Below are 26,726 nucleotides of genomic sequence, written 5' to 3' on the forward strand. Positions count from 1 at the left end.
TGTTTGTTAAGGGATTAATCGAGGCATACATAGAATAGTATGTGGGGTATGATGCATGATGTGCTGTAACTACCACGAATATATATCCCGTATGTCTTTGACGTAAATATACTGAAGGTAACCCGTATTACTCCGACTGTGGCAGATAATGGCGCTCATTGCATTAAAGTGGGAAGTCCACCCTGATATTAAGTTGGTTTTAGCAAAAAAAAGATTACAATTAAGAAAGTTATGCATTTTTAAGGTGAATCAATCAAACACAAATTGGCAACTTTGTTACGTATCTTGCGAGCCCCCACCCATTTGCCTTGTAATTAAAAAAGAAACATTTTCCCATAAGAAGATTTTCAATCATATATTCACCCTTAATAATTTTATACAACCCCTGAATGAACTAAATATCTCCCGTCATCAATAACTTAGAAAATCAAAGATTATGACATTTTCTGTACAGAGTCATGATAATCAGATCAGAATAGAAGAGAGAGACACAGAGAGAGATTGGAAGAGAGAGAGAGAGAGAGAGAGAGAGAGGGAGGAGGAGAGAGAGAGAGAGAGAGAGAGAGAGAGAGAGAGAGAGAGAGGGGGGAGGGAGGCGTCCTATCGCATTACTGAATTGTTGACAAGATTCCGCTCATCCCCCTCTATTCGACAATCTGATAATGGCCCATATTAAGCCATCAATCTTTAGAACTGAATCCAAATCTTCTTATTACTAGTGGAACAAATCAATTGACACAAGAGGGCTTTGTATCCTGAATGCATGTAGCTTATATCTGGCTAGTATAGATGGCGAGGGCGTCGTAGTTTTATCAGCTCGCTTTCCAAAGGTGACTCTCAGGAAGGATATATGAAAAGATTAGTATCTATATCCGATAAATCACTGTCAAAATAATATGGCGTTTCACACGACAAAGTGCAAGGCAAGAAATTAAAAATAAGAAATAAAAATCGATATACGCGTGAAAGAGCTGTGGATATATTAGAGGGTAGCAAGCACTTGAGGATTCATAACGCTATTAGTTACCGTCAGGAACAAGTCAAGTCTCTTGAAAGTATCAGCTTGAAAATGAAAACCTTCATTCTTCTATTGGGCATCATAGCCCCGGCTTGTGAGTATACAAAAGGGGCCCAAATATTAGATTACCACCTATAGTTAATTGTTCCTTGATAAGTCTTTCAATTCAAACTGATCGAATGAACCTGTAATAGTTGTATTTAATGCAATGAAATATTATTGTTGACAATGAATGCATATGATAATCAGCCGACATTATATAAAACAAATTAAAATGTTTGTATTCGTACATTATCTATTTGTTTGTATCTATATGCACAATTTTTTGTGTATCTCTGTATTGGCCCCTTGTATCCATAACGTTTTTAGTTTGATCTACATCATAATTATGATGTATCTGTATAACACATTTCTTTGAAAATATGCATTATGTATTTATTTCTGTACATCATACGTTTAAAAAATATATATATATCCGTGTTGTACATTTTATATGAGCTCCGTCTGTGCTTTTATGATTTTTTTTCTTTAAGTCACCCAGTTGCTTCGTTATGTTGTATTCGTACATGATCTATTTTTGTATCCGTGCGTTGTGTTTTTTTAAGGTCTACATGATATATCTTTTATCCGTACGTTATGTTTATATTTATTTTAAATATGACATCATACATTTTGTACGAGATTCGTAGTGTGCTTTTATGATTTTTTTTATTTCTGTCATGCATCCAGTTGCCTATACTGATTCGCAATGTTCGAGCTACGACCATGAGACGTACGGGTGTGTAGGAGAATGTATCTCTACAGGTGATTGTCCTGGTTCTAAGTACCAGAGTAATCTCTGTCCCACACAGCCAGCCAATGTCAAATGCTGCTTTACAGGTAAATACGATCGAAATTAGTTTGGTAGGGCAGAATAAAAGAAGTAACACTAGCATTAAACCACGTGGGTAGTCTTCGAAAGGACTGTTGGGTTTGAAAGATGATAGAAAAGAGAGTGAGAGAGAGAGGTATACTTTTGGTTTTGTCCTCTGAAGGACAACTTGGTATTTTTATGGATAGTAATAGAGACAATTAAAAAGATGTATTCTTTCGTGAGTGGAGTCCTGAGCTGCCAGGTAATGAATTCGGCAAGAGATATGGAGCCTTAATAGGACGAAACCGAAAGAATACCCCCCCCCCATCTCTCTCTCACACTATCTTTTCTTTATTAAATAAAGAAAAGTACGAAACCCAACGTTCTTTTACAGAACTACCCATATGCTGAAACCGCAAACTTGTACATACCACCATGCAATAATCATGCAATAACTAAACCTCAGAGATCATCTTACATTAACCCTTACTGTACTGGGGGGGGGGGGCTGGGAGGCCCCCCTCGACATTTTCGGAGATTGTGCCGCAACCGCTCGGAATTTTGAATTGTCGTTTCATGACTTTTTTCCCTCAAGTCTTACGCACATTTTGATACCATTTTCGTCGGATATACCTGTAATTAGTATGCGCATGTCATCAAAAAAGTGTATATATGCATATATTCATGTACAAGCAGAAATGTGAAGATATGAATTGATATCAAATTGCCTTTATATGTTTCTCAAAGTAACTTGATGTATTTCAGAACAAAATAATACATTAGAAATAAAACAATAGATATAATAAGAAATCAAAAACAATAAAATACATAGGAAATTAAATAGTTGAAAATTGCATCAAATTTGCATAAATTATCATTATTAATTACATCAAATAACTATTTTGTGTTAGAAAAGAAGTTTCATATGAATAATGAGTTTCAACATTCAAAAAGTGGAGTCTGACAATTTTTGTAATGATTCTAGTTCCCTATATATATATTTCCAGATTTGATATTCATGAATGCGTATTCATAATTTATGCAAATTAACCTATGCATTTTCAAATATCATAAAAATAATGAAACCTCATGAATTTGAGATGAAGGAAACATTTATTCAATACATTTTCAAGATTCTTCACCAGTCTACGGACAAATATGTAGAGTTTTCTGTATTATGCATAAAATTAGCATTTTGCATAATTAATTAGGCTATAACGACAAAATTTGCATATTAGGAAAAAACCAATTATTCCATCTTGTTCCTTACGTTAATATCTACAAACATGCAAATTTTCGCGTTCATCGGACATTCGACGGCCGAGATCATAGGGGGGGGGGGCCTCCCAGCCCCCCCCCCCCCCCCCCAGTCAGAGAGAGCTCGAAATAGCCCAGTACAGTAAGGGTTAAACCAATTCGTCTGAGTTTTCATTTCATTTCATATATTTCATTCTATATCAAACAAAAGTATATACATGTTTGTTCATTATCAACATAAGATAAAAGGAAGTGGGGAATCATGAACACTAGTTGATCATGAACACTAGTAGATAAAACTCTGGATAAAACTACTTGATAATTCATGTAATAATTTACTACTCTGCGGGCAACTGCTTTAGTGCGAGATGCAATAAAGGACCATTTCTTAAGTTTGATCATTAACGTGTTTTAGATACAAGAATTTCAAGAAAATTGTTTCATATTGAAGTTTGCATATTGAGATGTAGGATGTAAGATATAAAGTAAAGTAATCTTTGTGATATTTTCTCCAAAAATCTTTTCAAAATATCGTAATGAAAGTGATTTTTCCGCTGAAAATTCGGATGACAGGGACAGTATTGTAACTATGGCAATCATTTTCGTAAAAGAAATGTTAATTAGGTCTCCATCAAACCTGTTGGAGAAAGAAATCACTATCATCATCGTTTAATGGATAATCATACAGTTTCTTATTTATCGATATGACGACAGCGGACTCTGATGCAGACTGTGCAAACTACGACCATTCGACGTATGGACAGGTGGGAAGCTGTATTGAATCTAGTCAGTGTCCTCACAGCAACTACATCTCTAATCTGTGTCCAACCAAGGCAAACAGTATCAAATGCTGCTTCAGCAAGCCAGAAGGAACATGCGGAGGCGGAGGCGGAGGCTGTAAGAACGCCCTCAAGTACAATATCATATACACAGTTAAAATTTTAGTGAACATGTTGTTTAAAAGTTTAAACAACTTTGGATTAACGGGTGACCTGATCTAAGAGTTGTTTAAAATGTTAAGCAACTCGAGTTGTTTAAAGTTTAAACACTTAGTTGATCAACATTTTGAACAACTTGTTTAAAATCACAATTTAAACAACCGGTGTTGTTTAAAGACGGTTGTTTAAAATGGAGCTGTTGTTCAGTGGGGGTTGTTTACACCAACTGGGTTGTTGAAAGAAAGTTGTTTAAACGGAGCTTTTGGTTAGTGGGGCTTGTTTACACCAACTGGGTTGTTTAAAGAAAGTTGTTTAAAAAGGAGCTGTTGTTCAGTGGGGGTTGTTTACACCAACTGGGTTGTTTAAAGAAAGTTGTTTAAAAAGGAGCTGTTGTTAAATAATAATAATACTATTGGATTCTTATATAGCGCACGTACCGACCTTGCAAGGTCCTCAAGGCGCTCCAACATTACCCGGCTATGCTAGGCTGCCATAGGATATTAGTGCCGCGGCGGGACTCGAATCGTGGACCTTGTGATCGACAGTCCGGCGACGTTTCCACTCATCCACGACACCTCTACAGCTTGGTCGGCCATGATGTGAAACAAAGCTTTTAGCCAACGCGCACTTTACTGGCACGTGACACATGACGTCATATGTAAACAACACTGTCTAAGAGCTCTCGTGTAGTAAATATAGCAGTCATTAAATTTTAAACAGCGAATGTTTAACAAAATTACTTTCGTTTCGAGCAACATTGTTTACAATTTGTTCAACTGTTGTTTAAGATAGTGTACAACTGTAAGTGAACATCACTTTTTTAAGCAGCGTTTTTACTGTGTAGGCGTAGAGACGGGGGTGGGGCGGAGGTTAAACCCTCAGAGAATTTCTAAGATAGACAAGAGATGAACGTAAAATAACCCTCCAGACCCCCCCCCCCCCCGTTGAAGGTGTATTGTTATCATAGAATGAATTTCTGAAATATTTGTATTTGTGTAAACGTTGAAGACGACACGATAAATGAATGAATCATAATCATATCAAATCAAATTAGCATGATGTATTACGTCATTCATCAAGTGCTATAATATTACAAACAATCAACGTGTATTTTTAAATAACAACCTAATCTTGTAATACGTTCCATGTAAATATTTATACAACAGTTTGGTGTCTCAGGGCCCCGTCTTATAAAGAGGTGATATTAATCGCAACTTATTTGCGATTGATATCAATCGCAGCTAGGTACATAAAAGATACGAGACTGCAAACAATCGCTACTCGATAAGACGGGGCCCAGGTGCGCGACCCGGATATTTATCAGGACAAACATTTAAATGAAATGAAATAGATCAATCACCAGTTCAAAAATATAAATTTAACTAATGACAATAATTTATTGAGTTAGTCGTAAATAATTCAATTTTTGTCACCCCCCCCCCCCCCCCCCATCTTATAGCTGCCCAGGAGATGGCCTGCCAAATACTGGCTAACAACAATATATATCTCCTGGAAAACAACGGATATCTCAACTCTAACGGGGCGAATGATGGAGCTGATGCTGAGTCTAACATCAGGGATACCTGTAACGGTGGCACAGCTAAACGTTCCTCGTAAGTTCATATCCCATCTATCCATGTCTGTATCTCTTTTGCACACGGGCATCTTTTCAATGTCCACCCATATAGGTAATTGACGCATTTGCCAGTACACCAGTACACTGGCGGGTCAAAGGTCATCCAGTCTCTAGTGCCCGTAGCGCATGACACATCAATATACTGACATGGCATTGCGTCAACGACGTACTGCGGTATAGGACGTGCCATTTCACAGTGTTACTTGAATGCAAACTAGATGGTGTACAAATTGTTTTGAATCACTGGCGTATGGTCTATTTCTCTTCCCAGGGGGGTGTTTCATAAAGCTGTTCGTAAAGTTACGCATGACTTTACGAACGACTTGTATATTATGAAGTGCCAGATAGCATGCCCAAAGTTTTTTCTGATATTTTCAATAACCTCAATTGAATTATGGCAAAAAATATACTTTGCATTAAAAATGTTTGTTATCATAAAAATGTTAATCTATATCTGCACATTTCAAATTTAGTTGATAAATTTAATAATGATTGACCATCTCATTTGGCACTTCAAATACAAGTCGTTCGTAAAGTCATGCGTAACTTTACGAACAGCTTTATGAAACACCCCCAGGCTTGATAGGGCATTAACGCATCAAAATGACGCAATGTGCGCAAGGGGTATAACGCAGTCATACGTCATAAAAAAAACACTTCGTGTGCCATGTGCAATTCCAGAGGAAAATTTCTTAACATTTGCTATTGCTAATAATATTCTTTAAATTGGTCGTAACACAAACAAAAACAATGTCGATAATTTACTCATAAAGTGCATATGGTACTATTATTCATTGAAACAATAAATACCGAAATCTTTTTCATTTTCTTCTAATAATAAATCAATTAATCAATACAATAAAGGGGTGCACAAAACACACAAGTGAAGCTTATTCTTAAAAGGCACGTATACAAAAACAATGTATGGTGAGAACGCGTGTACATACATTTTTATTTAGGTATTCTATACTGAAAAAATGAGAATAGATTTTCCTAACACATCAAATTTAGGTTAATTTAGTGAGAGAGAGAGAGAGAGAGAGAGAGAGAGAGAGAGAGAGAGAGAACGAGGGGTGGAGAAAGAGAAAAAGAAGTCGTAAAAACACAACAGATCTTTAGAGAACAATAATGATGAGATATTATGTTTGCAGATATTGTTGTTCATCTGGTTGTGCCCCTGGTGGATCTGTCTCTCTGAAAGCAAGCGTACTCTCGTACATCCTGGATGTTGCCAATAGTGGACAATACAACAGTTATCTCCAGGTATCTTCCCATCATGCAGTGATTCAAATTTCGGGCTACAAACATGTACTTTTAGTCCTTTTTTGGAAACATTCTACAAAGCAATGATAATATGTCCACTAAACATGAATATCATTTAAAAGCTTGGAGAATAATGTGAAACCGTCACTCTCAGAAATATTGGTAGAAATTTTATCCCATGTTGATTTAAAAGGTAGACCAAATTCTGGTCGTTTAAAATATTAACTTTGACTGCGTGCGCGCACACTCACCATTCTTCACAAATTCACCAACCCGAAAAAAAAAAATGGGGGGGGGGGGGGGGGGGGGTCTGTATTCGTGCGTAATTCTGTCGTCATTAATTATAGCTAGTGTGTGAGCGGGCGCGCACGTACGTCACATAGACGTACGAATAGAGAGCTGCAGCCCTGAGGCAGTGGACTAGTAAAAAGGTAACATACTTTCTTGATGGTAGAAAAGGTAACATGCATTTGCTATGGCTAAAATGTTACCCAATAGGGCATTTTTGGTACATTATACCAATATCATGTAAATTTCACGTATTAAACAACCCCCCCCCCCCCCAAAAAAAAAAAAAAAAAAAAAAAAAACCAAAAAAAAAACATATATATATATATATATAAAGACCTATATAAATAATATTTAAAAAAAAAAAAAAATTTTAAATGGAAATATCTTACCAGCTGTTTTTGGAGTGTTGTGGAGCAAAGTGCATGTACTGTATAAGTATGTACCTACTAAGAAGGTCCATGTTAACAAGTCTCCATGGGTACACTGAACACCTACAATACAAAACCTGCAATTATGCCTTTCTTATTGGTCATTTTCATTCGAAAGTGGATTCCATGACGTTTGATCGCGTCTTTCCACTCCAAACGAGGTGGTAATTCCTCCCCCAAAGTGGATTTCCCATTTGATATAGTAAGATAGAGTTTTTTTTAATTTTCATTTGGTAAAATAATTGTTCATCTCCTTATTTCCCTTTCCAAGATCAACGCAATCGCTGGAGCCTGTCACTCATCAACCTCTTGGCATTACCAAGGTACCAGTGTGGACCTCCAGATTAAAAGCGGTGACTCTGGCTACGCATCCTCTTGGATGAGTACTTGCTCAGCCGCAGGAGCCCGAGAGAACCTTGGCCCTGGGTACCCTGGACACTCAACTCATACCCATTGTGCTTTCGCGTCATAAGATTCAGAATTAGGCCTAAACCAAGTTCAAAGGGACACATTCTTTTAACGGGATTACTCTTAATTGGAGCACGAATGTTATAACTATTTTGAAATTAGATCTCATTTAATTGTCCATTATATTCTTTGTATACCAGAAAGGGTTCGAATCTCTGTCAGTTGCACAGGGACAAGATATAATTATCATCTGTAGTTAATCTCTCTCTGATCCATAGGTGTTAAATACGTACCTGGAAGTTAAGGATTTCTCTTTAAAAAAACACTCACTGATAACTGTTTGCCGGAGCTAATTGTATAAATAAATATGGAAGAGCATAAAGATATTATATCATAATGATATGCACCAAACAAAAAAGATGCATTATTCCAATCATCTATTATTTACACTATTAAACGCTCGGACCTGCTACTGTAATGCACTTATCAACTATAATGGCCACTTGTGCAATATGATAATTGTGACTTTTTCTCTCTATGTACATGTTATACTGAAACCTACCCTTACCTCTTTTATCACTTTTACTGGACTATATAGGCCCATCTTCAACCAATAGGAGCTTTCAATAAGTATAATCAATGTTAACCTTGATGACTCCTACTTTCATGAATGATTCATTATTGTCACGAAGTTTTCTTCCAGCTGTAATTTTAGAACTAATAAACACTACTTAAAGAACGGACATAAATCTTATTTTTAAGTGTGTATTTTCTGTCTTAGTCCAGTCCAGAGAAAAGTATATATAAGCACGCCTTTGAAGAATTGAAGAAGAGTTCAATTAATGACACGGAGAGAGAGGGCAAAACAATTACATTAAGAATATGAGAGACCGAAATGTATAGTATACAGTGCGTGTCATCAAAAAAAAATGTACCCAACTTTGGTACCTCCTATTTAAAAATTCATTTAAAAAAAAATGTTGTCAATATCGCCCTGTATCAAATTTTGGCTGATGGAACGAATATAGGTAGGCCATATACACTAGTGGTCATAATGGTGGAATAATTATTTTTACCCCAATTTATTGAATGATTTCGACAATTATTTATTCCTAATATATCTAGATAATAGTATACATTCTCAGATTTTATTGAATGACAATTGGGGAGTGTTTGTTTTGCGTGACTGCTAAAGCATGTGTGTGCTACTATGCTAATCAACTAGGGGACCTACGTCCTTAAGTCATAACTAACAGTTATATGGATTAATGCCTCATAAAAGGGCACTAATAAAGCACATCGACACGGTTTCGATCCTGGGGGCTCACAGTAACGAGGCCATTGCTTAGCCAATGATTCATGACTGTACGCAGCGGGCGCTAGGGTACGTCGACGCCCCCACAAAAACAAAAAAAACAAAGAAAATGCAATAATTTTTCAATAATTCATATTACTGCTATATTTACTATGCGAGAGCTTTTAGACAGTGTTGTTTACATTTGACATCATGTGTCACGTGCCAGTAAAATGGGTTGGCTAAAAGCTTTATTTCACATCATGGCCGACCAAGCTACCGACGCGCTTCTAAGTGACTGGGGATTCACGCAATATGATACAAATCATACACTGTCGCTCATATAGTTGGAATATTTTTGTTTAACCCAAATTTATGGAATTATTTTAAAAATAATGTAAAAATAATAGTATACATTCTCAGATTGTATTTAATAATAATTTGCAAATGTGTGTTTTGCGAGACTGCTAAAGCATGTGTATGCTACTATGCTTATCATTTTTTTATGTTGGGGACCGGGGTAAAATGCAATAAATTATTGAAAATGTATTGCATTTTCTTTGTGTTTTATTTATTTATGGAAACTGCCCCCTACCCTAGCCCCCGCTGCGTACAGTCGTGGTTCAGTGACAAAGCAATGGCCTCTTTTTGTGGGGCATTAATCCGCATTATAAATGTGAGCTATTATTATTATTACTGTCATTTATTACTTAAGGGCGTAGGTCCCCTAGTTGATAAGCATAGTAGCATACACATGCTTTAGCAGTCTCGCTAAACAAACATTTGCAAATTATTATTCAATAAAATCTGAGAATGTATACTATTATCTAGATCTATTATTTTTAAATTATTTTTAAAATAATTCCATATAAATTGGGGTAAAACAAAAATATTCCAACTATATGAGCGACAGTGTATAACCTGGGCAAAGGCATGGGGAAATCAAGTTTTGGGGGATAAAAAGGGAAATTTATGGGATTAAACTATACAGTGCGTCCCAGAAAAAACGAAACCGAGAAGTATTGATGTTCTATCATAACTTAATCACAACTATTTTTAATGAATGATACATATTTGGAAAGCTTAGAGTCTCCTCTTTTATGTGATGCTACTCAGATTATGCATATTTCACGCATGAGTGATTAAAAGCAATTTGAAGGAAGGAAACTAAAAAGACATTTGGCGGGCGGTATCTGAATTTCGAAAAAAAATTCACATTTCTAGAAAGTTGAGTTTCTGCCCTTTCATATGACACCTCAATCAGGAAAAATGAGCGAGGAATGACAAAGTTCTGTTTGTTTAAAGTAGTGCTTGCATTTCCATAATTTTATTAAACGAATTCGTTTTCACTGGCTGCCTGCCGTATCAATAAACGTAATTAACAAAAGATTTAACTCCGTTTCGTTGACAATCAGCCGTAGACGAAAGACTTCTTGCATGGCTGATTGTCAACGAAACGGAGTTAAAGCTACAGTCCCATATACGTCCCGGACCGTCCCGGACCATCCCGGACCCCATCCGGGGTGATCCGGGATTCGGTCCGTGTTGACACCGTGTTGGCACCGGGGTGGTCCTGGATGGTCCTGGATGGTCCTGGATGGTCCTGGGCGGTCCGGGAGTCGACCCGGATGTTTTTGACGGTCAAAAACTGCCGGGGTGGTCCGGGACGGTCCGGGACAAAAATTTGATCCGGGGTGATCCGTGTAGCCACCGTGCTGGGTCCGGGGTCATCCGTAGTGGCGCCGGGGCGGTCCGTGTTGATCCGTGGCAGTCCGGGAGTGAGTTATTGACCGCCCAGGACCATCCAGGACCATCCAGGACCACCCCGGTGCCAACACGGTGTCAACACGGACCGAATCCCGGATCACCCCGGATGGGGTCCGGGATGGTCCGGGACGGTCCGGGACGTATATGGGACTGTAGCTTTTAAAGCATCACACTTTTTTTAACAAAACATCCCGGACCATCCCGGATCACCCCAGACCATGGTCCGGGATGGTCCGGAGTGGTCCGTGCTCGTCCGTGCTGGTCCGGCTTTATATGGGACTGGGGCTTAAGTCTTTTGTCAAATCTGCTTTTTGCTACGGCAGGCACCCAGTGAAAACGAATTCGTTTGTTAAAATTATGAAAATGTAAGGGCTACTTTAAACAAACAGAACTTAGTTATTCCTCGCTCATTTTTCCTGATTGAGGTGTCATATGAAAGGGCAGAAACTCAACTTTCTAGAAATGTGAATTTTTCTTCGAAATTCAGATACCGCCCGCCAAATGTCTTTTTGGTTTCCTTCCTTCAAATTGCTTTTAATCACTCATGCGTGAAATATGCATCATCTGAGTAGCATCAACTGAAAGAGAAGACTCTAAGCTTTCCAAATATGTATCATTCATTAATTATGGTTGTGATTAAGTTATGATAAAACATCGCTACTTCTCGGTTTCGTTTTTTCTGGGACGCACTGTATAAAGCAATTTATAAATAGTGAGAACATGACGTCACAAACTGATAACCATATTGGCAGTTTGTGTTGTGATTCTTATTGTTCCATAGTTTTACATAATTTTTCAAAAATTCATAACTTTCTTATTAGTTATCCGATTTTTCTCAATTTTTTTTTGATTGGTTTGTCTGATTTTTCTGCTTCTATTGAAAGTAAGTTGTTTTTGGAGTAGACTTGTTTTATGATAATGACGAAATTGATGATGTGGTGAGACAGGTAGGCCTACGTACAAAGGCCAAGGATGTTGAATACAACAGTGCAAACTATGATCTGTATATGTTTACCAAAGCCAGAACCATTGAGAGTACAAGCCCGGCGTTGCTTAAGCTGGTGGCAGAATTCCTGAAAAGTCATAATTATTATCCATGTTTTCAGGCTTCCTGGATTAAGTTTAGCAACATTATTACATATTGCACATATATGCTAATTAGATCATTATGTTAATTAGGCTAATTATAGATAGATAGATAATTTATTGGTCCATATTCAAAAACATAGAAAATTGGCCTACTACATATACATGGAATATCTTCTCATGAATTAATGATTAGTCTTTCAAAAGTGATTTACAATGTTGCATTGCACATTTTAAGGCTTTTTAGATAAACAATGACAATGAAGTCCATACATTGTACATATGCTAATTACGCTATTTAAGACAATTGCATTGCTTTGAATAAAAAACTGGTGTCATAAATGAATTCCTCGTCATAGAAAACCCTTGAAAAGTTGTATTATCTATTTTTTTCAGGCTTCCTGGATTGAGATTAGCAACATTATTACATATTGCACATAATTATGCTAATATGGCTATTAAAAAAGTTGCCCAAGGTTGCCAAGTTGGCAACCAAGCTGAATTTACTTCAATACCCATCTAGAACACAAATTAAAAAAAAACCTTGTACTTCTTAACTTTTCCAGGTCTGAAAAACTTCTACAGGACTAAATCCTGGCTTCTCTTGCATCGCATGTTAAAGGTAAAATGGAAAAAGATTACTTACATGAATGCTATCTAAGGTACTTATCTTTTTCAAATAAAATCTACTGTCAATATCTTTGGAAATTATTTCATTACTTTCTCTCTTGTATTTACTGATTCTGGCACATAAAAATTGGTATATACATATTTTTACGGCCCTTATTAAAAGCCCTGGTGCTCATTCATACGAGGCAGAACAAATTATTGATAAGGTATCTTTAGACAGGAAACAAGTTATCCTCTACCATAAAATAGATTCATAGGTCATCAGCAACTAAAGTTTGGTAAACGTTCTTTGATACTATTCGTACACACTAAAAAATAATGGTACAAATTTGCACCCTATAGGGTGCAGACCGCTGCTACAATAGCAGCCACCTATAGGGTGCAATTTTGCAGACTTGCACCCTTAGGTGCAAAAGAGCACCCTTAGGGGTGCAGACCGCTTCTACAATAGCAGCCACGTATTGCAGACTTGCACCCCAAATGTACCCCTATTTCTTAGTGTGTATAATACTGTTTAGCTTGTTGTAGCAATAGGCATACAAATCTTCACTTTAAAAAAATTACAACAATTCGAAATGAAAAAAATAAAAACAGGTTGATTGAAATAATTTGTTATGTTGGTCACGCACACGAGTTTTACACGAAGGAAATCTGGAGAGCGTGGGTGATACTGAGGCCCTCAAAAGCAAGTAAGCGGAACAGATTTTATAAAGTAAAATTACAATGGAAACTGAGGGAGTTAAAAATTCATGAATGTCTAAATTTGGGCATATTTCTCCGTTTTGCTTCGATGCAACCATGGCTGGATAAAAGAACAGTATACAAGAAGAATCCGACATCCCTAACATAACCGTAAAGTGATTCCAATAAATAGTCTTCAGTTAATGACACTATGACACTTTTAATACAAAGAGATGATATTCATTCTCTCAGAGCCCAATGGAGAAGATTGCAAATTAAATGTATTCATTTTTAGAATCTAAAGCTGCACCTCGTGAATAAAATAAGACACAACTTATCCTATCATGAGGACTTCCATGCATTTCTAGATCACAATTTTTGCAATTTTATTTCAAAAGAAGACTAGTTTGCGAGTAGAAATAGTACTTTTCTCGATATTTACATAAAATATATTTGCCGCCGCATACAATATGACGTTATTGCCAGCTGATTGGCTAGTTTGGTAGTGACGTCGAGCGAGCTAAGTTAACAAAGTGGAACGCAAGAAAATTAATGGAGAAAAAAAAATCCATTGAAAATCGTTTTATGCGTGAAAGAGCTGTGGATATATTATAGGATAGCAAGCTATTGAGGATTCATAACGTCATTAGTTAACGTCAGAAACAAGTCAAGTCTCTTGAAAGTATCAGCATGAAAATGAAGATCATCATTCTTCTATTGGGCATCATAGCCCCGGCTTGTGAGTATAAAGAGGACATCATATAAGATTACCACAGTGTTAATTGCTACTTGCTTAATAACAATTCAAACTGATCGAATGAACCTGTAGTTGTTGTGTTTAATAAAATGGAAGATTATTGTTGACAACGAATGAATATGATATATCGGCCGAAATTATATACAAAATAATATATCTTTGTATTCGTGCGTTATCTACTTTGTTGGTATCTATACACAATACTGTTTTGTATACCTGTATTGGCCCCATGTATCCATAACGTTTTTTTGTTTGAGCTACATCATAATGATATGTATATCACATTTCTTTGAAAATCTACATTATGTATTAATATCCGTGTTATACATTATTATATAAGATCCATATTGTGCTTTCATGGTTTTATTTCTGTCACCCAGTTGCCTCTATTATCTAAATATAATATTTTTGTATCTAAATTATAAATTGTGTACCCCTGCGTTGTGATTTCTGTTTAAATCTACATTATCTTATACCCGTACATTATATTTACATTTATTCAAAACATAATGTCTTACATTTTGTATAAGATTCGTGCAGTGCTTTTATGATTGTTTTAATTTTCTGTCATGCATCTAGTTGCCTATACTGATTCGCAATGTTCGAGCTACGACCATGAGACGTACGGGTGTGTAGGAGAATGTATCTCTACAGGTGATTGTCCTGGTTCTAAATACCAGAGTTATCTCTGTCCCACACAGCCGGCTGGTATCAAATGTTGCTTTACAGGTAAATAAGATCAAAATTAGTTCGGTAGAGCCGAATAGAAGAAGTGGCAATAATATTAAACCACGCGGGTAGTCTTGAAAAGGACTGTTGGGCTTGAAAAAGGATAGAAAAAAAGAGTGAGAGAGAGAGAGGTATACTTTTGGTTTTGTCCTCTGAAGGACAACTTGGTATTGTATTGTTACAGATAGAGGAAGAGAGAGATCTATTCTTTCATGAGTGGAGTCCTGAAAAGGACCTGTGAACCGTGATATGCGGAGAGAGAAAGATTGAGCTTCAATAGGACGAAACCGAAATAATATCTCTCTCTCTCTCTCTCTTTTCCCCCTATCAAACCTAACAGTCTTTTTTCAGGACTAAATACCCATATGCTGAAACCGCAAACTGTCTTGTACATACCACCACGCAATAACCATGCAATAACTAACCTTCAATCTCGTGGATAAGTTCTTTAAAACACTGATAATTCATGTAATATTTTAATACTCTGCGGGCAACTATACTTTAGTGCGAGATTCAATAAAGGACCATTTTGTTAAAGCCCATCTAGTTTTGGGAGCTCCAAATTTGCTCCAAATTTGATGGCAGAATTTCACTTAAATTGTTTCATAACGTGAAAGAGGATGTAATTTAGAACACACTTCTGTAAAGATTTTCCCCCAAAAAATGTGTTTGAAGACAAATCTTGATAAAGAATTACATAATTTGGGTTTGTATTCTTTAATCAAGATTCGACTCCAAACACATTTTTTGAAAATCCTTGCAGAAATGTGTCTTAAAGGACATCTTCTTTCACATGATAATAACATTTAAGTGAATTTTGCCTTCAGATCTTTGAGGCTTCCAACACTAATTTAGAGGAGATTTAAGTTTGATCATCAACGTGTTTTAAGTACAAGAATTTCATAAAAATCGTTCATATCGAAGTTTGCATGTTGAGATGTGGAAATTCAAATAAAAAATAAAGTAAGCTTTGTGATATTTTCTCCAATAATCTTTTCAAAATATCGTAACTAATAAGAATGTGATTTTTTTCACAGAAAATTCGGATGGCAGGGACAATATTGTAACTATGGCAATCATTTTCATAAAAGAAATGTTAAGGTCTCAATCAGACCTGTTGGGGTAAATTAAAAACTACAATCATCATCGTTATGCATAATCATACATAATCTTAATTTCTTATTTATCGATATGACGACAGCGGACACTGATGCACAATGTGCAAACTACGACCACTCGACGTATGGAAGGGTGGGAAGCTGCATTGAATCTAGTCAGTGTCCTCACAGCAACTACATCTCTAATCTGTGTCCAACCAAGGCAAACAGTATCAAATGCTGCTTCAGCAAGCCAGAAGGAACATGCGGAGGCGGAGGCGGAGGCTGTAAGAACGCCCTCAAGTATATTATCATATGAGATGGGGTGGGGCGGATTTTAAACCCTCAGAGAATTTCGAATAAAGACAGGAGATGCACGTAAAATAACCCCTCAGATCCTCCTCCCCTCTTTTTTTGGAAGATGTATTGTTATCATAGAAGGACTTTCTGAAATAGTTGTATTTAAACGTTGAAGACGACAAGATAAACTCATTAATCATAAACATATTAAATGAAGTTAGCATGATGTATACGACCTCCCGGCCAAATTCACGAGTTATTGCTGTCAGGTATATCTCGGGTTTATATTCTTTTTTTCTAGTTTTCAAATCTATGAAGTTTTCGTTAGAATATATGTATGTTTTATTCAAATCATGAACAAGGTGCTATAAAACCCTTCGCCCCAAATCCTAAATCAAATACAAAAACGGGAAAATTGAATAATAATATTGGCATGGCAAAGCCCGGCGATCTGCGCTAACTTAACTGAAAAGTAAAAAAAACTCGCGACTTTCACCGGGAAATCCTATATTTCGTCATTCATCAATATTTGATACAAACAATCAACGTGTATCTTTAAATAGCAATGCAATTTTGTAATACTTTTCAATGTAAACAAGTTTATACAAATTCGATAGCTCATGCAGAGCCCCGTCTTATAAAGATATTAAACGCAACTAATTTGCGCTTGATATCGATCGCAGCTATGCACAATTGATTTGGATCAATCGCAACTCTATGTAAGACGGGCCCAGGTGTGAATTGTCTTTCTATTTTTTATGAAATTCCGAAACTATATGACATTGTTTGTTAAACATCTAAAAATCATAATTAAAGATCACCTGAATGGAAAGCTAATGATTAATATACAGCAGTGATTTCTTGGAGCAATTCAGATTTATATATACCGAAGCGTTTCTACACATATTTATATATCTCTCCTGTATATATTGTTACTGAACAAGAATGACCACCACTATATTGGTGAAACTGTGCAACCCGGAAGTCCCGGATAAATATCAAGATATTTTTTTTAATGAAATAGAAGAAATAAATCACCGATTCAAAAATCAAAATGAAACTAAATGACAATAACTTAATTCAACTTTAAGTCATTATTATTGTCATTTTTATTATAGCTGCCCAGCAGATGGCCTGCCAAATACTAGGCAACAACAATATATATCTCCTGGATAACAACCGATATCTCAACTCTAGAGGGGCGAATGATGGAGCTGATGCTGCATCTAACATCAGGGATACCTGTGCGGGTCGCCAAGCTAAACGTTCATCGTAAGTTCATATCCCGTCTGTCCATTTCTATTTCTCTTTTCACACGGGTGTCTTTTCAATGTCCGCCTATGAAGGCAAATGGCGCATGCGCCAGTACACTGTCAGGTCAAAGGTCACTCCCGCCTCTTGTGCCCGTGGCTCACGAGGCGTCGATTTACTGACGTGGCATTGCGTCAACAACGGAGTGCGGTCTACGACGTGCCATTTCACAGTGATACCTGAATGCAAAGTAATCGGTCCAAAAATTGTTTTGAATCAGTGGCGCATGTTTTATTTGTCTTCCCAGACTTGGATGGGGCATTAAGGCATTGAAATAACACAATGGTCACAAAGGAGGTTATGTGCGTCATAATCGTTTCGACGCGTTTCAAACCAAGGTTTATAAACCTAGGTTTGTCGACAAACCTTCTTTGTGAATTCGGGCCTATGTGTCCAAGGGGTATAACGCAGTCATACGTCAAACTTCGTGTGCAACGTGCATTTCCAGAGGATGACTTCTTATTATTTCCTATTGCCAATATTTTCTAGTAGGCATCATTGATTTTAAATATTGATTTAAACTGTCTACATCAATAACCCGCTACTTGTAATGGCCAAAATTAAACTGATTGAATCGTACGACCATTCGGTACAAGGGTATGAAAATCAGACTATTACTGAATTTTTTTTTGGTCCAATTTTTCAAGAAATATTTTGCGCCCACTCAGCCAGCCGCTGAATAAGCGGGGGAGGGGGGGGGGGGGGGGGCTGGTAAGAAGAAATTAAAAAAAAAAATCAAATTCAAATTCTAAAAAAGCTCAAATTATGCCAGAATTTTTTTTAAAACAGCCAAATTATGCCAGGCATAATGCCAGATGCTAAAAGGGTGAACATTATGCCAGAAAGCATAATTATGCCAGACCTGGCAACGTTAATGATTCACCTGCTATTATCCTATGTACTCCAATTTCCAGAACGCAAATTGCATGATTAGGTTGGTGCTGTTCTGGGGTGAAAGTTTCGCATAAATGAAATAGATTTTTCAACCGCTACATTTTAGTATTTTTAAAGAAATGAGTTACAAACAATAATTGTTACCCTATCATATATTTTTCACAATGTAATTTTGCTTTCTCGACTATGACTTCCCTCATTGAAAAGTAAAGGTTTTGTTATTGAAATTAAAAAGTCTTTCAACCTAAAGCTTGGTGCGCGATACATGACAACTCCGCCTCCCGTCATATTTTCGAGAAAATGCCTGCGCCCATGTCATGCTAAAAGGCATTACTGTACATCATGCCAAAATCTTCGTTATATATCTCTTGTACACGTTCGTAAGATTTATTGTACATCAACGGCAGAAATTCATCTTGTTTTTCAGAATACGTATACACCTATTCTTTAGGGTTAGGTCTCCTTTAAGTTAGTCGTAACAAGAACAACAACAATTCCACTAATTTAATAATGAAGTGCATAATGCTCATTTTTATTCATTGAAACAGTATCGAAATCTTTTTCATTTTCTTCTAATAATAAACCAAATTATCAATACAATAGACTGGTGCAGAAAAAAGAAAACGCAGGAGAGCTTATTCTTAAAAGCCCCGTATAAGTAACAAAAGCAATTTATGGTATGAACGCGGACATGTATACTCTTCTTCAGGTATGCTATACTGAAATGAGAAATGAGAATTATGTTTGCAAACATATTACATTCAAATTAAATCAGTGAGAGAGAGAGAGCGCGAGGGGTGTGGAAACGCTTTTTTAAAAATAAAAATGTTATAAAAGAACAGAGGGAGAAGCCGTAAAAACACAACAGATCTAATGATGAGATATTATGTTTGCAGGTATCGTTGTTCATCTGGTTTTGCCCCTGGCGGAACTGTCTCTTTGAAGGCAAGCGTACTCTCATACATTCTGGATGTTGCTGAAAATGGAGAATACAATCGTGGTGCTAAACTTCAGGTATCTTCCCATCATTGATTCAAATTTCGGACTACATACATGTTCTTTTAGTCATGATAAAGTGTTCAGGCTAATCATGAATATCATTTAAAAGCATGGAGAATAATGTAAAACCGTCAGACTCTAAAAATATTGGTAGAAATTAACCCCATGTTGGGTAAAAAGGTAGACCACATTCTGGTTGTTTAAAGGTATAGACCAGTTTTGGAAACGCCCCCTCTCAAAAATTGAAATAGAAACTCTTATAACCAATAATGTGAAAAAATATGTTTTGACACATACGTGATCATACAAATTTTGCCGAGAAACCGACAACTAATTGATGTACTTGGTAAATTATCATATCGATCCGGCCTGGATAGATATCGTGAAAGCACTTAAATATTGAACATTTGGGCATATATTTCATTTTTTGGGGAATTTAGGTTGAAGTATTGTCATCTAAACCTCTGAAGGCAATTATTAAACAACATTGAATGGATATTTTGCACCCTCAACCCTTGAACCGCAATTTTACCACTACCGATCTTTTTCTTTAAAATATTTTCCTCTGAGTGCGTGCGCGCACATCCACCATTTCTCACGAAATTACCTACACGAAAAAAGGAGTCTTATTTAGATTCGCACGAAGACAATGGGGATTGCTACGATCGAAGTCCTTTTAATGCACTGCCTTGGATGGACGTCACTCGTATCAGTCCACGCAAAATAATCTAAAAGTCCCTATTAAAGCTAGTGTGAGAGCGGGCGCGCATGTACGTCACTAAGACACACGAATAGAGCGTATCCGGACACCTACCCCCTGGACATCCACCCCGGAAAACCACCCCAGTCAACTACCCCATAGGACCCATAGGACAACTATCCCCTAGGGCAACCACCCTCTAGGATGACTACCCCCGGACAACTAACCCGCTAGGATAGTTGTTCGGGGGTAGTTGTCCTAGAGGATTGTTGTCGTAGGGGGTAGTTGTCTGGGGGGAAGTTTTCTGGGGGTAGTTGTCTGGGGAGTATTTGTCCTAACTAGGGGGTAGTTGTCCGGGGGTAGTTGTCCGGGGGTAGTTGTCCTAGAGGGTGGTTGCCCTAGGGGGTAGTTGTCCTTGGGGGCAGTTGACTGGGGGTAGTCGTCCTAGAGGGTGGGTGTCCAGGAGGTTGGTGTCCTTGAATCGAATAGAGAGCAGTCCTGAGGAAGAGGACTACTAAAAAAGTAACATGCATTTTGTATGGCTCTGGTTACCCAATAGGGCTATAAGGTAAACTTTACTCAATATTATATTATTACATTCCACCCATATCGTGTAAAATTTCACCATACAAAACATGCATGTTCCCCTTTCTCCTCCCCAAGTAGGGTAATATTTAACCAGCTAGTTTGAGAGTGTTATGAATCAAAGTGCATGTTCTGTGTAAGTGTCCATGGGTAAGCTGATCGCCTACACTACAATACATGCCAATATTTAAAAAGGGTGATCCTCAAACATTAAGTAATTATAGACCCATTTCATTATTGACATCCTTTTCAAAGCTTTTAGAAAAACTTATATATGATAGAACAGTGATATTTTTAAAAAAGACTGAAATATTTTCAAAATTCCAATTTGGCTTTCGTGAAAAGCACACCACTATACATGCAATTTTACACTTTGTTGATAAAATTGCTCAAGCACTAGATGATCACCTTCATACAATTGGTATATTTTTGGATTTCTCTAAGGCGTTTGATACGGTTGATCATGAAATTTTAATAAGTAAATTGTCATATTATGGAGTGAGGGGCATCGCTCTTAGCTGGTTCAGGAGCTATTTAACAGGCAGAAAACAATATGTATCATTAAATGGAACTGACTCAAGTCATCAAACTATATCTTGTGGGGTCCCTCAGGGGTCCCTTCTTGGCCCCCTTCTTTTTATATTATATATTAATGATTTTTATCTTTCATCTGATGTACTATCTTTCATATTTTTTGCAGATGATTCAAGTGTATTTTTTTCTCATAAAAACCCTGAAGTTTTATTAGATACAGTTAATATTGAATTAAAAAAAGTTATTTTGTGGATTCATGCAAATAAGTTGTCCTTGAATCTTCAAAAGACAAACTACATGTTTTTTAGTAACTCCCTAAAGGATGTACCTGGAAATGTATTTTTTGATGATGTTAATGTTGTGAGAGTAACTTCCACCAAGTTTCTTGGGCTACATATTGATGAGAAGCTGTCTTGGGCATCTCATTGTACTAATATTTGTAAAGTCGTGTCTAGAAATACTGGTGTAATTTATAAATTAAGTTCTTTTGTCCCACAAGAAATTTTGCTTATTTTGTATTCTACTTTAATTTTGCCTTATCTCAATTATGGAGTGCTGGCATGGGGGAAGTCATTGAAAACACAATTAGATAAGATTTGTGTTGCCCAAAAGAGGGTGGTTAGAGTTGTTTTTAATGCGAGCTATCGTGCTCATACTAATGTTTTGTTCTACAGTAATAAGCTATTGAAGGTTGAAGACATTTACTTTATACAGTTAGGCACAATTATGTATGGTTTTGAAAATGGTACTCTCCCAAATGTGTTAATACAAATATTTCGAAAGAACAATCAAATTCATAGCTATAATACAAGGCAGGCAACTGCACTTCATATTCCACGTGTAAGAACTGCTTTTGCTCTGAAGACGCTGGCTTGTACTGGTCCCAAGTTTTGGAACTCACTCCCTATCAATGTAACTAGATCTGTTAGTGTCTTTGGTTTTAAACGCAAATTGAAATTACATTTATTGAGTAACTATGTCGACAATTAACCTAAAAATTATATCACCAGAAATGATATTAGGAAATAATTTATCAATTGTTATTGATAACGTGCATTATCTTTTTGTTTTTGTTATGTTTGATTATTCAATATAAATGTCAGCATTTCACATTTTCTCACCCCCCCCCCCCTCCTCTCTTCTATTTTTTTCTTTTTCTTTACACCTAATACCATTTTCCCCTATATACATATAACTTTCTTCTTTCTCTGTTTTTTTTTTTTTTTTTTTTTTTTTTTTTTCTGTTTTGTTGTTTTTCTCGTTCCAGTTTACTTTTTTCCTCTTGATCCCTTTGTATATATTTTCATCCTCTCCTTTTCACATTTCAAGCTATCCCTTTTGTAAATATTTCCCCCATATTTAATCATGTGTAGTTTTTGATAACTTTGAAACATTTTTAAAAGTGAAACATTAATGGATTATGTTAAATGGGGACCTTGCTCTTACAAGCCCAGCTTTTCTAAGGTCTCCACTTTCTTTCATTTGGATTATATATCGACTTAAAATTGCACTTAAATGGTTTTTTCTTATGCTGTTTTTTTGTTCTATTATTATATGTAAAAATGTTGTGAAAGAAAGAAATAAAATGAACCTTGAACCTTGAACATGCAATTATGTCTTTCTTGTTGTGTTTGAAGATATTTCAGTATTATTTTGTTACGGATCTAATAAAGAGTCACTTTATTTGGAGGTGAATCCATTCCAAATTAGAATGAATCAACTCTGAAGTAGTGGTAATTTCTCTTTTTATGTTTAATCGCGTCTTTCCACTCCAAACGAAGTGGTAATTTCTCCCCTAAAGTGAATTCCCCTTCGATATAGTAAGAGAGTTGATTTTTTTTTCCATTTGGGAAAATAACTGTTCTCCTTATTTCCCTTTCCAAGATCAACGCAATCGCTGGAGCGTGTCACTCGTCAACCTCTAAGCATTACCAAGGTACCGCTGTGGACTTCCAGATTAAAAGCGGTGACCCTAGCTACTACGCCTACTCTTGGAAGAGTATTTGTTCATCCCATGGAGCTCGAGAGAACCTTGGCCCTGGGGACGCTGGACACTCAACTCATACCCACTGTGCTTTTGCACCATAATATTCAGAAATAGGCTAAAACTAAGTTCAAAGGAACACATTCTTTTCACGAATGCTATCTTTTTTTAAATTACGATTAATCTTAATTCAGTGCCCATTATATTCTTTGTATATGATAATAATAATAGTCCGTTCTTGTATAGCGCATAATACTTAGTCTCTATGCGTTTTCAGAAAGGGTTTGCAATAATGGGTTCGAATATCTGCTAGTTGCACAGGGACAAGATATAATTATCATCTGTAGTTAATCTCTTTATATTCAGGTGTGAAAAAGGTACCTGGATTGCTCTTTTAAAAGTACTGCATGTGCACTGATAACGGCTGCCGGAGCTAAAAGTAGGGGTAACAATCCGGATAATATTTAGGGGTAACAATCCGGATAGGAAGAGCACAACGATGATCCATCATAATTATAGTGATATGTGCCATACAAAATCAACTTATCAACTACAATGACCACTTGTACAATTATATGATAATGGTGACTTTTTCTCTCTATGTACATATTATACTGAAATCCTAACCTTATCACTTTAACCGGACTATAGGCCCATCTTAAACCATTAGGAACTTTCAATAAGCATACTCAATGTTAACCTTGATGACTTTAATGAATGATCAATTGCCACGAAGTTTTCTTCCAGCTGTAATTGTAAGACTAATCAACACTAATTAAAGAATGAACATAAATCTTATGCTTTAGTGTGTATTTTCTGTCTAGGTCCAGTCTCATATTAAGTTGATTTGAATTAAATACATTTTGGAGAGAAAAGATATATAAGCTCGCCTTTGAAGAGTTAAAGAAGAGTTTAATTAATGATACATGGCAAACAGTAATAAAGAATTAATTTGGCAATTTTACAAGAATTCGATGTGAAGAGAGTGGGCTAGGAGAGGGAGAGGAGTGGAAAGGACAAAGGAAAGATGTGTATTGTGCTATGTCTATAACTGTAATTTCATATCCACGTTTTCATTTGTCAGCTTTCAGAATCCCGGGAGGGTAGCTACTCTCGGCGGAAACAATTTTGCGGCTGAAAGAAATTCCATGATATTGCATAGGACCTAAAGCTATGGTAAAGGGGGTTGGTTGGCTTATGAAACGAAGTTCTATGGAGGAGAAATGCTATGAAACTTCAGTTATTTACCGATATAAATGTCCTATTCTTCTGCTATTACAAACGTCTATTCTTACGATATAGAGCCCATGTATCGAGATTAGGCCTACTACACTCAATATACAGTACGAAAAGTGACCTCTGTTTCGGTTTTGAAAGGCTATAGGTCTTACAAAATGGGGGGGGGGGGTGGCTTGACGATTTTACATGTACACAGGAACAAATGTAAGAAAATAAGTGGCAAGGGTTAAAAAGATGTGAAAATGAAACACATTTCTTCTTTTTTCACTTTCATCTTTTTTCCCTTTCATTCTCTTTATTCTCTTTTCTTTTTTTCGCTTTTACTTTTTATTCTCTTTCTTCTCTTTTTCTCTCTCCCATTTTGGGCGTGAAACAATCCCCAAGCCTCCTCGTCTCTACCACCACTGACACGCCAGTGGGTACAAGTAAATTCCGTTCTGGGTCTGTGAAAAGGTGCAATGGTACCTTTTTGGGCGGTTCTAGGACACCTACCCCCTGCAGGCGCGGATCCAGGATTTTCCAATAGGGGGGGGGGGACTATAGCCTCTTGCCCGACAAAATTTTCTGGTTTCACAATTCGGCTAGTGAGCGAAGCGAGGGAGAAAAAATGTGAGCATTTATCACCAAAATAAACGAGAAAAGATATCAAAAAATCATACTCGGGCAGCTCGCTATCCCCCTCCCCAATTACGCGCGAAGGGCAGAAGCTTTGATCTTTCATTAATTATTAGAGAAAGAAGACGATTTGTTGTTCCATTCTCGACTCTTAATCCTTGACTGAATTCAGTTTTTCCCCGCCGGCGCGTAGCGCGTAAGCTTTGACGCTTCATTAAATTATTAGAGAAAGAAGACGATTTGTTGTTCCATTCTCGTATCTTAATCCTTGTTTGAATTCAGTTTTTCCCCTCCCGCGCGAAGCGTGGAAGCTTGGATGTTTCATTAAATTATTAGTAGGGTGATCACAATGCATGTGCACACAGTCTGCCCCATGCACACACATACACACAACAGCAGTCAGTTGGTAGAAATAGCAATATATTTATTTTTAACAAACTAAACAATATTTTTAAAAAAAAATTATTTCACATATATTTCAAGCATACCTTTAACTACTATTCTGTGTAGTTTCATTGTTATAGGCATGTGGGAAATATGTTTAATCATTTAATCAGAATATTGTCTTTTCAGCCATGTGTGACATGGCCCGCTGATCGCCCATTGACTTGCATTGTTATTCTGCGTGGTGAAAATGCACCTCAATGTATAAAACTCCCCTACAAAAATGCAATATCCTCATATCCTGTTTCACTCATTGAATCAAATTGTTGTTTACACTCAAGGTAGCCACAATTGTATTAGGGTCACCAAAGTTTTTGTTACTCTGAAATTCAGTCCCTGTAGAATGGTTATGGCCTGTTGAATGGTTTCTCGGAAAATCGTCATAAATCGTCAAATCTGACATCTTTTAAAAATGCAAATATACTGTGATGTAGCTGAAAGTCTGCAAATTCTTATCATTTGATCGGTGTTTCTGAATAAATAGTGAAACATATGAGAAAATAGCTGTGACGGTGATCCAAGTAATTTCCATCGCCATATTTGATTGGCATTGCAAAAATATTTGGAATTTAAGGTCAATATTTGGTGTAAATATGATCTATAAATAAATGATTTAAAGAATGCCCCCAAAATGAACGGTTTGACTTTCCTAATTTGCATAACGAGTGCGCGAATATATAATTAGCTGAATTGACCTAATTTGCATATTTGATGAATATTTATGATTTTGTAATATTTCAAATGAAATATATTTCCATACCTGTCTGATATACATAGGTTTCACTGATGTATCATGTTCGGTTTTGATTTGATTACATATGCGCATATTAATTAGGCGGACTTAGTTATTTTCACAACTTTTTCATATCTGCAGATTCGCAAAAATGGCAAAAATGTCTTATTTTGTTGGCTTCTGTTATCAAAACGGTAATAGGTATATGAATTTTCTATATGTATTTTTTTTACCACAAAGAAGATATTTCAGTGT

At 36.6% G+C, this 26,726-nt stretch overlaps 3 protein-coding genes across 3 annotated transcripts; all 3 read left to right on the forward strand.

Moving 5' to 3' along the window:
• The first annotated feature begins 989 nt into the window (after window positions 1-989).
• Window positions 990-8,841, forward strand: LOC100888517. The gene is made up of 6 exons (XM_003724134.3): window positions 990-1,112; window positions 1,748-1,897; window positions 3,843-4,025; window positions 5,526-5,679; window positions 6,854-6,965; window positions 7,956-8,841. Exons 1-6 carry the CDS (start codon window positions 1,070-1,072, stop codon window positions 8,154-8,156), a joined length of 843 nt encoding a protein of 280 aa, XP_003724182.2. The 5' UTR covers window positions 990-1,069; the 3' UTR covers window positions 8,157-8,841.
• Window positions 8,842-14,052: 5,211 nt separating this feature from the next.
• Window positions 14,053-16,452, forward strand: LOC115920232 (uncharacterized secreted protein ARB_07466-like). Its single transcript, XM_030975568.1, has 3 exons — window positions 14,053-14,289; window positions 14,887-15,036; window positions 16,238-16,452. The coding sequence occupies exons 1-3, from the start codon at window positions 14,241-14,243 to the stop codon at window positions 16,450-16,452; spliced, it is 414 nt and encodes a 137-aa protein (XP_030831428.1). The 5' UTR covers window positions 14,053-14,240.
• A 1,086-nt stretch (window positions 16,453-17,538) lies between these two features.
• Window positions 17,539-24,229, forward strand: LOC100888592. The gene is made up of 3 exons (XM_030976067.1): window positions 17,539-17,705; window positions 19,535-19,652; window positions 23,341-24,229. The coding sequence occupies exons 1-3, from the start codon at window positions 17,563-17,565 to the stop codon at window positions 23,542-23,544; spliced, it is 465 nt and encodes a 154-aa protein (XP_030831927.1). The 5' UTR covers window positions 17,539-17,562; the 3' UTR covers window positions 23,545-24,229.
• Window positions 24,230-26,726: the final 2,497 nt, after the last annotated feature.

Source organism: Strongylocentrotus purpuratus, unplaced genomic scaffold (assembly GCF_000002235.5).
Source record: "Strongylocentrotus purpuratus isolate Spur 01 unplaced genomic scaffold, Spur_5.0 spur5_scaffold_8, whole genome shotgun sequence".
Classification (NCBI taxonomy): domain Eukaryota; kingdom Metazoa; phylum Echinodermata; class Echinoidea; order Camarodonta; family Strongylocentrotidae; genus Strongylocentrotus; species Strongylocentrotus purpuratus.